This window comes from Eleginops maclovinus, chromosome 15 (assembly GCF_036324505.1).
Source record: "Eleginops maclovinus isolate JMC-PN-2008 ecotype Puerto Natales chromosome 15, JC_Emac_rtc_rv5, whole genome shotgun sequence".
NCBI classification, from domain to species: Eukaryota; Metazoa; Chordata; class Actinopteri; order Perciformes; family Eleginopidae; genus Eleginops; species Eleginops maclovinus.
In genome coordinates, this window is record NC_086363.1 from 7,577,790 (window position 1) to 7,593,388 (window position 15,599).

Sequence of the window (15,599 nt, forward strand, 5' to 3'; positions counted from 1 at the left end):
ATTCCCCCTGTTGATCTCCCCTGGCACATGCCACCAAATTGAGGCTTTTTCTTTTCCTGGTGGCAACTGATTTTTGAATGATGGGAATGGGTGCTTATTCTGTTAATTTTGTATTTAATTACATAGTCCAGGTGAATTGCAAGAGTAATTTATTCCGTTTTATGTTTGGGTATTGTTGGACCTTACAGTCACAAACACTGAAGTGTTGATGTTTTTTTGTTTTTTTTGAGTAATTCATTTGCCTAAGTATAGACGATCTCGGATATTGATCCATCCATTTGTAGAAGCGGGTTGAAGAAACGTCCACGTGATCTTTTGCTGGTAGTTTTGATAATTTAGCTAAATTGTTCAACCTACTGGTACACCTAATTTTGCAATTACATCATTGATTTCGTATAATTGAATTACTATGGCATAGAATGTTTAGAAACACAATGAATAGATTTGAGCTGGTTGTTTTATATAACGAACTGGAAGGGATAACGGGGACCATGTACAAATTCTAAAATGTTAAAATTATATTTACATGCACCATGTCATCACACTGTGTATAACGTATATCTCATAAATTGGTTTGAAAGGATCTCAGTTGAGGGTTATCTCATTCCCTGTACACTCTCTTCAACACCCCCACAGCATGATAATGGTACAGTCGGCTGCTGTCAAGTTGAAATCGCACATTTCAAGGGCAGTAACCAGTGAGACTTCTCTGTCCTGTATATCCTGCGAGCAACACTGTGAACATGCTGTGCAGAGTTGGCCAGATACGCAGGTAAAACGAATATGAACTTACCTTTTAGTGCCAATACTGCCATGCTCAAAGAGCCCAAGGTGTGTTAAGATAGCTAACTCATGCTAGCATCGACTGCTCATGAACTTGGGACAGTTGTTGTGTTCAGAGCTAACAGTGAGCTAGCCGGGATGCTAACTTAGTTTAGCTGCACTGCAAGGCTTGCTTGTGGCGCACATAATGAAGGATTTTGTCAAACTATAGCGTAGTCCTGCTCTCATGGCATTCGTTGTGAATTGTTAATTGAATGCGTTTATGTTCAGTCAGACATATTCATACTTACCTAACTCGGTGTCACCAGCTCATTCAGTTTATATTTAAACACCTGACTAATGTACTGTTACGTAGGCTACAGCAGATATTTAGGTCACTTCAAACCAGTTGAGATTTTTGAGGTTAAGGAAGCGGTTGAACCTCACTGTGTCAGGCTATCTTGGGCTAGCACTATGCAATGTTATTTTTCGTGTTGGCTACACTTAAAGCTTTATTTTATATCCACTGGTAATGGTTGGGACGTTTCTCCTCTGCTGTGTTCCAGGTGTGCAGCCAGCCTCAGCCAAACTTTAAACCTGGTGGCTGCATCGAGGCAGAAGCACACTCTCCCTGACCTGACCTACGACTATGGAGCCCTGGAGCCCCACATCAACGCAGAGATTATGCAGCTGCACCACAGCAAGCACCATGCCACATATGTCAGCAACCTCAATGTTACAGAGGAGAAATATCAGGAGGCACTAGCAAAGGGTACGAACACAACATCCTGTATATTAAATAGTAGGGAAATTGTAATCTAAATGTGTACTGTGATTGAAACCTCTGTATATGTCCTAAACTAAATCAATATATTCCAAATGTTTATTCATATTCACCTTCTGCATGTATTTGGCTTATGTTTTAGGAGATGTGACGGCACAGGTGGCCCTCCAGCCCGCTCTGAAGTTTAACGGAGGAGGCCACATTAACCACTCTATCTTCTGGACTAACCTCTCACCTAATGGTGGAGGAGAGCCACAGGGTAAGTCAGAAACTCATCCAATATTTTAAACGGCTCTCTTATTTGCCCTACACTGCTTTACATATGTAGTTAACCAATATCTGCAGTATGCAACACATTAATCTTTTATGTGAAAGCGTTGCTATTAGTGCTTAACCTACTGCAAGTGAACAGTCGACAGTTGCAGTTGTTTGCAGCTTAAAGCTCATTGTTTTTGGATAATCCCTTACAAAGACTATATTTTTCAGTCTTACCACCTGCTCAAGCACTCGATATAAAACACAGCAATCCACTCCCACTGAACTAGCACAGGCAAGTTTAAAATATACAATCATCCCAACATAAAGCAGCAGAAACTCAAGTAAATAGATGGCTTGTGAAAGATGTCCAGTCCAAGATGTGCTTGAGGATTCTGCAGACATAACGAGAGTTAAAATTGGGATTAATATTGGCTTAAATTACATTCATCAGGTAGGTAACCTGACTGCAGTGTGCAGCAGCAACCTGTGAAGCTGGGCTCAGCTTTGTGTCACACTAAGGTTGTTTTCCTTTGGCATTCTGCCCCCTACTGGTCAAAGATGCTACTTAGACGGGTCAAATGGGGGCAAAGTATTATGTGTTTTGTGCGTAAATCAGAATAATTGTATTGGGATGATATAGAAATAGGCAATGTTAAATAAACTATATTGAAAAAAATGCTTTTGTGATCCTAATGTTTAGCATTGCCTTGAAATGCCATCTGTTTGTGTCCCTTGTTTTAGGGGAGCTGATGGAGGCCATTAAGCGGGACTTTGGCTCCTTCCAGAAGATGAAGGAGAGGATGTCTGCGGCTACAGTGGCCGTGCAGGGATCGGGCTGGGGTTGGCTGGGTCTTGACAAGGAGAGTGGAGGTCTCCGTATCGCTGCCTGTGCTAACCAGGATCCCCTGCATGGAACTACAGGTCAGTTAAAACATGCTTTGAAGGAGAGGTAGTGTTATAAACATATGGGACAATACCGTGGCAAAAACCTTTTATAAAAATCTGAGAAATTATGAAAATGTAGATGACATATTATGAAACATCAATTTTCTTAGTTTTATTTTTTTATATAAATCCAAACCAGAAAATATTTTGACAGTGTCAGTCGAGTATGTGAAATACATTCTTGGACTATAGTGTGTTCATACAGCTTAATATCCAACCAACACTAGAAAAAAACTCTCAAATAAGATCAGCTCTCATCATCTCTCCAGCTCCACACGTGAAACGCTGTTCAAACAGGTTTAATCCTTGCAGAGATGATTGCAATCAGTACTGTATACTTTGTTTTAGTTGAGTTGCCTCTCCACAAAATGCTGTGAGTGAATATAACCTTGAAACCTTGAAACCTTGAACTTCCCTCTCATAAGCAGTGATGCAATGTTCATGTCTAGGGCTTTTATTGTGAAAGGTAGAAACAGTAAAAGTGAGGCTGTAATGCGCCTCCTCTGCCGTTAAAAATGTGGGGGCAATAAAGAGTTTGGCGTCTTGGCTCAGACTTTGGAACCACTGTAATATTATTGTGTGACCTTCATAACTCGTACTCCTTGGCTTGGATACAGCACTATACTACCATATTTCACTCTGTGGGCTGCTTTGTTGGCAAGCTTTGGACGGTAGCTACGAGCACATGAGAGAAAAACACGTCCACTAAGCCTGTATGGAGTGAGAGTAGAGCGCTGCACATGCACACCGCCACGCAGTTGCAGATTGCCACAACTTATACATATGTTTTTCATTAAAACACTGTTGAATTATTGGTAATACTTGAATGTTGAATTGTATATGTTTAATGGCAGGGTGGTGTGATACCTTTTTAGCCTAAAGACCGTGTGACAGAGAGGCGTCCTAGTAATTGTTTCCTGTCTCTGACCCTCAGGTCTCATCCCCCTGCTGGGTATCGATGTTTGGGAGCACGCCTACTACCTTCAGTACAAAAACGTGCGGCCGGATTATGTGAAGGCTATCTGGAATGTCATTAACTGGGAAAATGTGAGCGAGCGTCTTCAGATTGCCAAAAAGTAGAATCCTAATCTTTAAATATCCTCAATAAATCCTTTCAACCTCTGCTGGACTTGGTCAAATAGTAGTTGTGAATAATGTTACACTGTATGATTCATTAAGTACCAATGAGAATGTGGCGTTCTTGGTATCCAGCTTAACAATAGCTTTGACTTTCATATGATCAGCTGCACCAAAGTTGATTTAAAACAACTCTTAAATATTTCCTATTTCGGTGCAGATTATGTTGCTTTCTTGGAAAACACACCACCCTGCATGCATACAGGTTGAAGTAAATTGAAAGAAATTATTTGTCTGTTCCCGACCTCCATACCTTTTTTATAAACGCACAAATTAGCCTTCTTTCACATCAAGGCTGGCTATTGTTAATCATCATGCTGAAATATTGGCTGATATACATGTAAACTAGGTTTCAGAGTGCATATTCATTGAACTCTGTCAAAATAATTCACACTCAAATCAGACAACGTTTTTGCAGTCCATGTTTTTGATGTATTATAATAATAAAATTATATTTCAATTGTACAAACGTGATGGTTGGTGTTTCACTCTTGTTTTTTTTTAGTCTCTGATAGATAATCCACTAAAAAGCTCAAGTTGGGAGAGCTAAAGGTAGGGGAAACAAAAACAACACTATAGTCCTTGGAGACTTACTGAAGCACTTTCAAAAACATTTGGTTAGGCATGCCGGATAATTAGCCCACTCGAAAGAGCTCTTCCTGGCTGTAACTATCAGGTGCTACACAATGGCTATCAACATCTCTTTTCCCACTACTTTTCTTTTTCTTATAGCATTGCCAAGTTGGCTTCATTCCAGTCAAAATATTTTGGCTGGAAAAGCAGCTTGCTGAGAAACCACAGCCCTGCAGATAGAGTAATGTCTAGTTAGCGGGGTTTACATTATTTCTATGGCATATAATTTACGACTGGTATTGTAAAACCTCTTGAACCTGAACATAGTTTCTGGTCACACAGTAGAAAGTCTATGATCTAGTTTGCTTATATGCAATGTCACCAAAAGAGGGCAGTGCTTCCCAAGGGTTTCAGCTGTAGATGCTCGAACTCATTGAGTCAAATGCACACCTTTCTCTGCAAAACAACTTTATTATGGGGTGAATTAAATGATGGATGCATGACATTGGTTCAGACACACTTTGAAAAGATCGTCACCTCTTTATCCACGTGTGCGCAGTACATTTCAAGTGGTTTAGCTGTACAGTGTGTGTTTTGTGTAAAACAAAAAAAAGGTTTCCCTAAAATTAATATCCTAATTTTTACTTTAACTCAACAAATAGTTTCTAGCTGTTTTATCTCCTGTGATTGAAGCGCCTTCACTCTTCCTGTCAGTGATTGGGACGGACCGGTTTCACATTCCTGAGATCTCTCCCTTTTTCCTGGAGTTGGTGTGAGGGTGTAAAGGTGAACTGCTTTTCGGTGGACACTGAGTTCAAGCACATGGTGACCAGACTCCCACTTTGAGACCTCCCTTTATCTTGTAAGTTATGTAGGATTTTGCTCGGGATCGTCTGAATAAAATTTAAACCGTTCTGATTTAGACTTTAATGCCTCTAGGAGTTGTTATATATCGGCCTAGTTTGTCCGTTTTGTTACATGGTAGTGATAGTTAAATCTGACCTACAGGCCTTTTGGGACTTGCATATCAACACATTACTGATGTGGCAGAGACCAGCTGCAGCAGAAGAGCCTGTCTGACTTCAGACTGCTTTGGAAAGCACGACTAAAAAGATTTATCAGAGCCATAAATAGAAGTAGACATACTTTAGTACTCTCATTTGGGAGACGTTGCCAGTCTTTAAAAAGAGAAGTCACCCCATTTATAAGATGACGGTTTGTCTAAATGTGGCCTACTTTTGCTCTGTAAGACTTTGGGCGTTACAAAAAAGATTTCCCTCTTCCACAACTCGTAAAACGGTGGAACTCACTCAGGATAAAGTTTCTTTAACCTCTTGAAGGGAAGAAAGGAAAATATTGGAGTGACTGAGTTTAGCTCCTCTCGGAAATCTGTCTTTCTTCTTCCTCCTCACTACCTGTTCTTTGCTGCTGTGCTCTTTCCTGTTGTCATGCAGAAATCTGAATTCATCATACAATTCCTTCCTTACGTTAATGTTGATCAACGTCAGAAAGATTTTCATGTGCGACGAAGAAGAGCGTTTTGTTTAGCATTCTCCAACATAGTTTCACACACTTTGGGAAACCAGAGCTCTGCTGTTGGTGCGGTTTTCTCGGTAGGCGCACACAAGCATGCAATGAGACTCTGTTTCACATCCTCCTTTTTATTGACAGGAAAACAGTCTGTATTTTTCCTGACTAGAATTATGACTTCCAGCACAACACACAGAGGCTTTCATTTTATAACACAGTTAATATTGTCCTACATTTCGAAGATACATGTAGTGCTGCCAAGATACATAAAGAAACGTCACATTGTTTATTCAGACTAGTTTCAAATATCTATGCCTCTCTAGCCTTTGTTGGGTTTCTTGAAGCAAGAAGTTGTGTGAATGTACTGACGGTCAGATGTAGGCCTTCAGATGATGGATAATTGTAATAAGACTACAGCAGATTAACAGCCAGGTGCACTTGGACATCAGGAGATTCATATCCAGTTGCCAGAGGAACAGGGATTGTAAAATATTTCAACATATTTGTAAAAACAATCAATTCTCTTAAAAATGCATCAACTCTGATACTGTGTCACTTATAACACCTGAACGCGAATGGAGAAATATGAACAGTGTGCTAAAAGTAACAGAGGTTCCCATAAATGGCTTAAAGTAATACAAACGCAGTTTAAAAAATAAGCTATAGCCAAATGGTTAAAAAGTCCATTCAAGTGGCAGTAGTATGAATGCAATCTAAACCAATAGAAATATTGACAGTTCAATTTGATGAAGCGTTTTGATCATGAATCCAATTTTGTATGACTTTTGTATTTAATTAGCATCCAGTTCAAAATCAATTTCAACTTGAAGGGAACTCAATGAGCTGACCAAGCCCTATCTCGCATTGTTTAGAAAATTCCAAATGTTTTTGTTCCCTATCCAATGGTTTCTCCCTTTACACATGCCACACCCTTCCACAAAACTTCATGAAGATTGGGCCAGCTGTTTTTCCGTAGTCCTGTAAACACACAAACAGGCCAAACTGAAAACAAAATGAACGTATTTGTGAAATTATGGGTGAGGTCTGGAATGACGTGCCATACTGAATTCACACTTGCAGAGAAAGATTACTTATAATTATCCTCAAAGCAAATCTGATATCCAAGCTCTGCATACGTACTTGTCATATGACTTCTTCTTGAAGGGAAGTCTTCAGTCTCCAGCCCTTGCAGCTTTGTCATCACATTTCCAGGCTCCAGACGATCCTCCGCCTTGCAAAGCTGTCCCTCATTGTTCCCCGATGTGAACTGCTTGTGCTGTGTGCCTACACAAGCTGTCATTGTCCCATTTGGACTGGAAAGCCTATATAAAAAGTGAAGTGTCAACATTGGGGAGGTAAAACTTTCCAGTATTTGAGTCCGTTGTTCCTGGCAGAGAGGGCGGCGAAGCTAAATTCGGGGCACCCGTTTGGGTCTGAGCCCGAGCCTGAGTGCTTTGGAGAGGGAGCTCTGCACCAGGCACTGAGAGCCAGGAACCAGACTTCAGTGGGTAAGAGGCAGCAGGGGTTTGTGGGAAGCTTTTGATACCTCAGCCTGACAGGGTGATTGATTCATCACGGCTTCCCAAAACACCAGACAGACAGAAGAGCATCCCCGAGGGCTTGAATAATGTAAAGGTGGATACATTACATTTCATCAGCTCTGTGTGACTTCTGCCTCTGTTTGTGTTCTCATCTGAGCGTTAACTAGTCTACATCTGAACATCAGCTTACTGTAAAGAAGGGAGGTGAGAAGATTGTTTTGGCAAGAAGGCGTAACTGTGTCTGGTTAATTCTTCTCAGTTATATAACAGTCGCTTGCATCAGTGAGTCAAAAGGCTTGTGGACATCGTTCAGGAAACAGAGTGTGATAAATCACTGCAAGCTCGAGGTCATTTAGGTTTATGTGGGATTGATCCAGGCTTGGAAAATCCACTAGGAGATCACTGACTTTGTCTAGAAAAATACTCTCCTCACTGCCAAATGTAGCTCATGCACGGATACAAACTAAAGCCTAAGATCCTTGTGTCCATAAAATGAACAATAATTGCTCATATTTATTCTCAATAAGTGTAATTTCAGCGCTGGTTTATGGATAATTTTACAGACTTCCAAATTAGTGAAACTGGAGCTGAATCTTTAAAGCTTAGAAGTGAAAAACTTTAAGACTCAGACAGGTTGTTTCAGTGTTTTTCCTTCCACAATATTTTCTCCTTCCATATTCATACTTTCTATTTCCATATCCATACTTTCTGAAGCTGCCTTCTCCATTTCTCTATTATTCCTCTTGGCAAATACTGTTGGATTCTGATTCAAAAAACTTATTGGATTCAATAAAGGGAGCGGATGCGTTTTTCAGAATTTGGCCATCTTTTCTCATCTTTTGCTTAGAGTCAGCAGGAAGCAAATCCTCCTTGGCCGGCTCACAGGATGTCAGAGAAAAAAAGTATCTGACGGATACCCAAATACTAGAAAGTCACATAATTCAATAAGGTGCCTTCAAATTGCATCAGAATTAACTTCCTAGCCACACTGGAGAAGTCCCTGCTGTATGTAGCATCCACCGTGTTGTAATGAAAACAAGTCAAATAAAAAATAAATATAACCATAAAACACACAACCTTTGTCCAGGTATCCACAGAAATGGATGAAAGTGTCAGACTGTAGCAATCGAGGCAGCGTCTTTGGTTTCTTTCATAGGAATGTCACAAAACAATAAAAGTTGCCATTTATTACAATGTTCCTGAGGCAGTTACTGCTGATTTACTAGAATATGATCCTACCTTTATGCCACAATGAGTAGGATTTGTCAGATGCGCTTTGTTAACACAACATCCAAAGTTTGTTGCTCCTCTGCTGCTCGACAGGTTTCACTTTTCGCTGTGAGTTGAGAGCCAACCCCTTATTCAGTTCCCCATATTACTGGTTAGTAACGAGCTTTGTTCACTTGGATTTTGCCATTTTTGTAGTTTCCTTTTTGATTTCCCCTTGTGATTTAGCACCCAGTTGCTATGGTTTATAAAGATTGACACCGAAGGCAGGATCTCTGCAGATACACACACTTCCACACACTCCTATTGAGCCATAAGTGATGAGTGACAGGTTATTATTGCACGATTATATACATTGTTTTTTAAGAAAATCTTTCTCGTAGTGCCTTCAAACTAGAGATTATTCTTAAACGGCAGACATTTCATCTGTTCTAGGACGATGCAGCATCAGCAGGAAAGAGTTGTTTGGAAATATACAATCTAGTGACCACTTCTGTTTACAGGCCTGGTTAGTTATAGCAAAGAGTATATTTAAAGACGTGATTGAGTTTATTTTTTCATGTACCTCCTTTTTGGCTCTGTGCAGTGTGTGTTTATAGTACATCTGTTTCTGCGTGACTATGCATAGAGCTGCCCTGACATGGTTTTAGCTCCAATAGCACTTATATATATCACTTAGATGCACATGTCCTCTAAGAAATGATCCAATGTTTATAAAATCTCTGATGCCCACAAGAAAGCTGCAAGTTCAAAGAACTTACCATATCAAATGACTATCAGGTGGGTATCAGATTCGACTTTGTGTGGACAAGACTCTCAAGATTATGGAAAACTGACCTGATTCAAAAGGAGCCTAAGTGTGTTGGAGACTTGAAATGTCACTTTTAACTTTTTAACACTGGCTTAAATTCCCACGCTTAAACAATTAAACAACTCAACAGGCATCAGTGTTAAAGTGGTCGGATCATAGATCAGAAAGGATCCCCCCAGCATTTAAGCGGGGCCTCACCAGCCTGTGACATGTCTCCTAATTCTCCCAAAATATAGCTATAAAAGAAAGACAAGTTTATGGACTGAAGACTGCAAACTAGTTCTAGCCAAGAGCTTGATTTGCAATGATATACTCGCACAACATCCTGTACTGGCTGAGATTTATATCCAACAGCATTTGCAATAAAGTTATATATTTAAGCTAAAAAGGCTTGAAAAAGAATGTGCGTCTCCCCTCCATGGATTTAGATCCACTCAAAAGAGATGGAGTTCTTCCTTGGTCCATGATAAATCCTTCCACCAAATCTTTTTAAACATTGAAAAACATACAAACCAAATCAAAAAACATAATCTTCGTGGAGCTGATAAAAGTATTTGTATACATAGGAACATATAAATCTAAAAATGTATCAGTTGCTTATTCGGAACATTTATCTTTGATTTTGTAACAAATGTGAACTATAACTGCTGACATTAAACCAAGTGACATTTCAGCTATGAACCCGACCAATGGCATTTGATCCAAGTATTATGTGAATTCAAAGAAGGTGCTGTTCCTTATTTGCCAATGCATTGAGCTGTGTATGCACAATTTCTCTCTTAACCTTTACCAATGCACTGTGGAAAGCTGGCTTTGTTAGCTGCAGCAGCAGACGGTTTTCTGGGAAGGTGAACTGAAGGATCTCCTTATAGCACATTGGCTGGAAAACAAGCCCTTTGAGAGACATGCACACGGGACAAATAACACTAAAATCCCAGAGACCTTAAACTGAAATAGAATCACACAGTTTTTATGAAACAAGTGTGTTTTATAATTCAATATTCCCATATTCAAGTGCATAATACACCTTTTCTACATCAGAATTTGCCATTTTAAACTGAAAATCCAACATTAAATATGCACTTCCCACTGCCGTTGGTTGGCGTGCAGAGGTGAGAAAGAAAAGACAAGCTATTACTTTCATTGCAACACCATTAAAGTCTCTAGAAGGAGTTTGTTTACAAGATTGCGTTGTTGTGTACAAGTCAACGTGTGTAGCCTCTCTTTGCCTTTTAAAGTGTAAGGACACGTCATACAAGCTTATTCGTTTTAAGTACCGACTTGATGATGTAAATTAATGTAAAGTTTCCTGGATGGTCACCATCAGATCAAACAGGATGTCCAATGTCCTGGATTCTGAAAATATTCATAGAAAACTACTCATTGACGTGTTGTGGCATTCAATGATTATATAACACCATATGCATAATGAAATCATGCTGCACAGAAAAGGCGGCTGTCTGAATCCATCAGTATCCATTCATCATTGGGGCCTGTTATATTTCATTGTCCGTCTAAACCTGGTCTAAACACATCTCCACATGGAAAACTAGGAGCAAAAACCAGAGTGGAAAAGATGACTGCGTCACAACAGAAGGTAATTTGAAAATAGGAGAAAGAAAAAATGACTTGAGTTTAAAAGCTACTTCAAATTTCCCAACGGTAGATTTTTCACCTCCTGTCCGACAGATTTTAAAAAAAGAATAGAAAAGATAAGTTTCCCATGAACACATCTGACGAGGTTTCCAATCTAAGTAGAGACCTTTGGCTGTTGTTTTTCCTTCTCTTATGTATCTCCTTTCCTCCTCTTCTTTCACCTGCTATAGGTCTGTATACCGTCTGTCTAACCCTAACCTCTGTGTACAGGTGGGAATGATGTCTGAAATGGCGACTAAAAACAAAGACAAACTATTGTCCAAAATCAGAGAGAATGTCTAAAATGCAGCTCTGTGACAACATCCAGCCTTTGTTTTTTTGTTTGTTTTAAACCCTTGAATGTGGCATGAAGTATTGGTTGCTCATGGGGATGGAAGAAGAAAAGAGGCCGGAGAGGATGTGGCAGGAGAGAAGATCTGGATAAAATCAATTTACATTTGTACATAAATGTATTTGTTGAATTGCACTGCATTTTATAATACGAGCAGAGCTGACAGTGAAGAGGTGAAATTAAGCCAGTTATATAAAAGATCAAACTGCTGTTATGTTGACGGCAGGTTTAATATTCTTGTTTGTGTGTTTCTATGTGTGTGTGATGGAGATTCTCACTGCCAGGGGATTTTCCATAGTCGCTGCTGTATTCAGAAACAGATGCATTATTGGCAGTCGGACCAGTAGTCGGTAGAAAGATTTAGAAAAATATTCCCTCAAAGCATTCTTCCCTCTGTCCCAGCTTAATTCACGCTCCCACTTTCTCACTGCCGTTCCTTCTTCTGATGCAGCCTGCTCAAATACACAGATTCTGCTTGTTGATTTCACCCCCACAGCAATGTTTAACTCCCAGTCTCAACCCCGTTTCTCCTCTCGTTCCTCCACTTTTTCATTTCTGGATTAAGCTTTTTCTGTCTCGTTTCACAACAAACATCCGTGATTCATGTCTGGACTTAGAGGGAATTGTTTCCTGCCATCTGAATTCTTCCACTTTCATGTCATTTGTTCATTAATTCAGGACAGATTTACTTAATTCATCCTTGCTCCTTTCCTATGTTCTGTCTGTTTCTCCCGCCATCCCTCCCTCCCTCTGCTGCTGTCCATGTGAGGTGATTCAGCATCAGTGTACGTCTTTAACACATGAGTGACCTCATCCTCACACATCTGCCGCAGTGTTTTACCCACCAGGGCACCGTGGAGAGCCTCAGCCATCTGCAGGGGTTATGGTCAACACATGAAAACATACACTCTTGATTAATGAATTGACACGGTGTTCACATAATAATCCATTCAGAGAGAAGAGTACTACACTTTTCATTTTTCACACAGCAGGGGCATGAAGTCTGCAAGCTGTACACACACACATAGATACACACATACACACAAGTAATTCATTTCATATTGACAGTGGATTTTCAATAGTTTTCAACATTTCACCAGCTTTTTATTGCCTAATTAGAGGCAGCAGACAGAACTTGGGGGAGTTGGTTTTATTATTCTGTTAGTTTGTAACTACACGCAACCCTTTTCATGTAACACATTGCTACTAAGATATATTGATAAGTGCAGATTTCTATTAATTAGCACTCACATCAATAAAGTTTTCCTGCTGACGGTTACTGCATACATTCAATCATGCATACCGTATGATACAACGTCACTGTACAGTAAGGACGACAACCTCCATCAGCGTCCTATGTCGTTCCACTGTTGTCCCTCCAATGAGCTTCTATTGTTGGCTGTCCTGTCTGCAGCCAGCCAGTCAGCCAGCTCCTGTTGTGATGCGACTTTTCCATCCAGAGCGGTGGGACTTAGTCAATCAGCCCTAGAAGAGCGGGGCCGGTTCGTTCACACCATCTCCTGACTCCACTCTCAAGGAAGTCATTCTTTTTTTTCCTTCTTTTTTTATGCGGAGTGATTAACAATACACTGAGTAAAAATATTGCCTTGGAAGCTCTTTGGGAAACTGCACTCTAAAGTTTCCATGTATGACTTCTCTTTCGTATGAGATGCCTTTTCAAGATGTGATGTTATTTATTTATTTAAAAAAGCCACAGATTTAGTGGTAAAATGATCCTGTCTGGGATACATGCTGCATCTTTTAACGCCTGGAATATGCTTTCAAGACTGGGCCAATTACTGATGCAACCACAGCCAACCACTCGTACCATTGAGGCCATTCCTTTATAACATACTTACCATAAAATGCAAGTTTAGAGCTTATGTTCTTTAAGGTGTTGTTTTTTTTTAGGGCTGTTGTAAAGAAAAAAGTTGTAACGCTCTGGGTATCCCAGTACAAAAATCTGCTTTTCCATGTCATGGATTTATATTCACTTATATTGATATCTTCCATTTATTATCGGTTGTTTCTTGACACATTTCATGTGTTATTTATCTTAGGGCGCAGTCTGATTTGGTTGTCAGGTTGGGTCACTTTAGCTGGATTTCAGGGGAAAAAAGGGGCATGTGTTTGGCACCTTAAGCAAGAAGGCCGCAAAGCAATGTCTATCTTCAATCCCAGTTACATATAAAAGATATTGGGCGACTATGATGTCTTAACCAAGCATTCCTTTCGTTCCTTGAGTCGAGTTTAATCATGATTGAATGTGCTTTGGTTTCTTGTCAATTGTGTTTGTGTCACATGTGTTTGCAGCGTATGCCTGCACACACGTAAGTACTTGTGTTCTTTTATTCCCTCATCTGTTACTGTCCCTCTGTGCATAAATAAATCTAATCCCATAAGTGCTTTCAAATGACAGTAAAATGATAAGTATCAACGTCTATCATAAGCACAACGAGAAGACCGGTTAAATCTTTAAAAGCTACCGACTATGAATCCAGATGTTTTGTGTTGTTGTGCTCTCTGTTTCTCTGTCTCCTCAGCCACTGGCACAAGCGTGTAACAGTTACGACCCCAAAGAGTCAGACAGGGCGGGACTTAGTACAAAAAACTCATGGAAAAGGAGGCAAACCTCAAAGAAAAATGAGAGCAAAATGTTTCATTCACTGAGTCTAGCGGTGGTCAAGCAGCGTTTGCAAACGATTCTTCTCATTGGTTTGAACTTGCGTGGAGCACCAGATGAGTTTTGACATGTAGGACAACACAATGGGGCATGAAAACATCGATTTAGCACGCCTTTTGGCTGTCGACCTGCTGACACCATCTCAGTGATCCTGGTTGAAGTATGTGGTGCTCTAACAGGTTTAAACAAATGCTAATAATGATTTGCAATGAAAACATCAGGCCAAGGCTGATTGACTTTGAGGGACCACAGCAGCTAGAAGCCTGATTCAATAGCCCGGAGACATATGGAGATAAATTCCAACAGAGTAACGCACATAATCCACCTTCATCCAACACATGGCAACAAGGAATAAGTCATCTTTCAGCTTTTCTCAGGTCAATAAAGGAAAAGGAGAGAGAGGCATAATAAACCAAAACAGTTTCCATACCGCGCTCACATGCAGAGACGTGTCTGCTTTACGTTACGCAGCAAGCCTGTCCTTCTTTTATTGTGTGTTTACATTTTAAACCTTTCTGATGACTTCACGCTTGTTTTATTGAATGCATGATATTTGATGTAACATCCCATCAAATTACCTAATGATATAAATGTTTTACTACTCAATTAACAGTGCATTACAGGCTTTGAGTTAGACATGAGTCATTAATGCTGCTTTAGAATTAGGCAACCTCCTCATTCAAGTCAATGAGAGCTCTGTGTTGGTTTCCAGACAGAGGAGAACATGATTTATATCTTGATAACTTTCCAGAAAAGCCAAATCTTGCTTCACAGGAGTAAAAATCACTATGCAGTATCTTGAGTCTGATAACTTTTCAAAATAAATGCACTGGTTCATATTTAATCTTCTCATTGGTAACGGTAGCAACACACCAACACAGCATCCTGTGTTTTAAAACAAGGAAAACCAAATAACTGTCCGTTTGCAGCAATGACGTCAGATTATTTTCACACAACAGATTTTTAGCATCAAGACAGATGTTAATAGGTTCCTAAGAACAGATTTAGTCAAAGTAAGTAACTTCTAAATGCCTTTGATGATTGGAAATGTTTATTTTATTTTTTTCGACGTGAAAATGGAACAGGAGTCAGCTGGAAGCAATTAGCTTAGCTTATCTTAGTTTATCTTAGCTATATTGTTTGTTTAAGTGGTATTAAACAGAAGGGTAAAGGCATGTAAACAGTTAGGCCGTCACAGTTTTTCTCTGCTACTAAACTGTATATTAAATTAAGCTACACTGACCTCTCCAAGCTCTCATACATGATATAATATATTCTGATATATAGTCTGATCGTTGTATTGATCTTCTAATCTAACTCTTGGTAAGAAAGCAAATGAGCATATTTCCCCAAAATGTTGA

At 39.8% G+C, this 15,599-nt stretch overlaps 1 protein-coding gene and 1 long non-coding RNA gene across 3 annotated transcripts; one reads left to right on the top strand and one right to left on the bottom strand.

Annotated features, from left to right (window-relative positions):
• The first annotated feature begins 617 nt into the window (after positions 1-617).
• On the top strand, positions 618-4,360 carry sod2 (superoxide dismutase 2, mitochondrial). Its single transcript, XM_063902440.1, has 5 exons — positions 618-772; positions 1,329-1,534; positions 1,689-1,805; positions 2,546-2,725; positions 3,684-4,360. Exons 1-5 carry the CDS (start codon positions 744-746, stop codon positions 3,827-3,829), a joined length of 678 nt encoding a protein of 225 aa, XP_063758510.1. The 5' UTR covers positions 618-743; the 3' UTR covers positions 3,830-4,360.
• A 1,744-nt stretch (positions 4,361-6,104) lies between these two features.
• On the bottom strand, positions 6,105-8,880 carry LOC134876996 (uncharacterized). 2 transcript variants are annotated; one of them, XR_010167512.1, is made up of 4 exons: positions 8,770-8,871; positions 8,608-8,677; positions 7,130-7,311; positions 6,105-6,967 (listed from the first exon to the last, which is right to left on the bottom strand). It is a non-coding gene; the product is annotated as an uncharacterized LOC134876996 (long non-coding RNA). The 2 variants fall into 2 exon arrangements; XR_010167511.1 differs by lacking the exon at positions 8,608-8,677 and having other exon boundaries at positions 8,770-8,880.
• Positions 8,881-15,599: the final 6,719 nt, after the last annotated feature.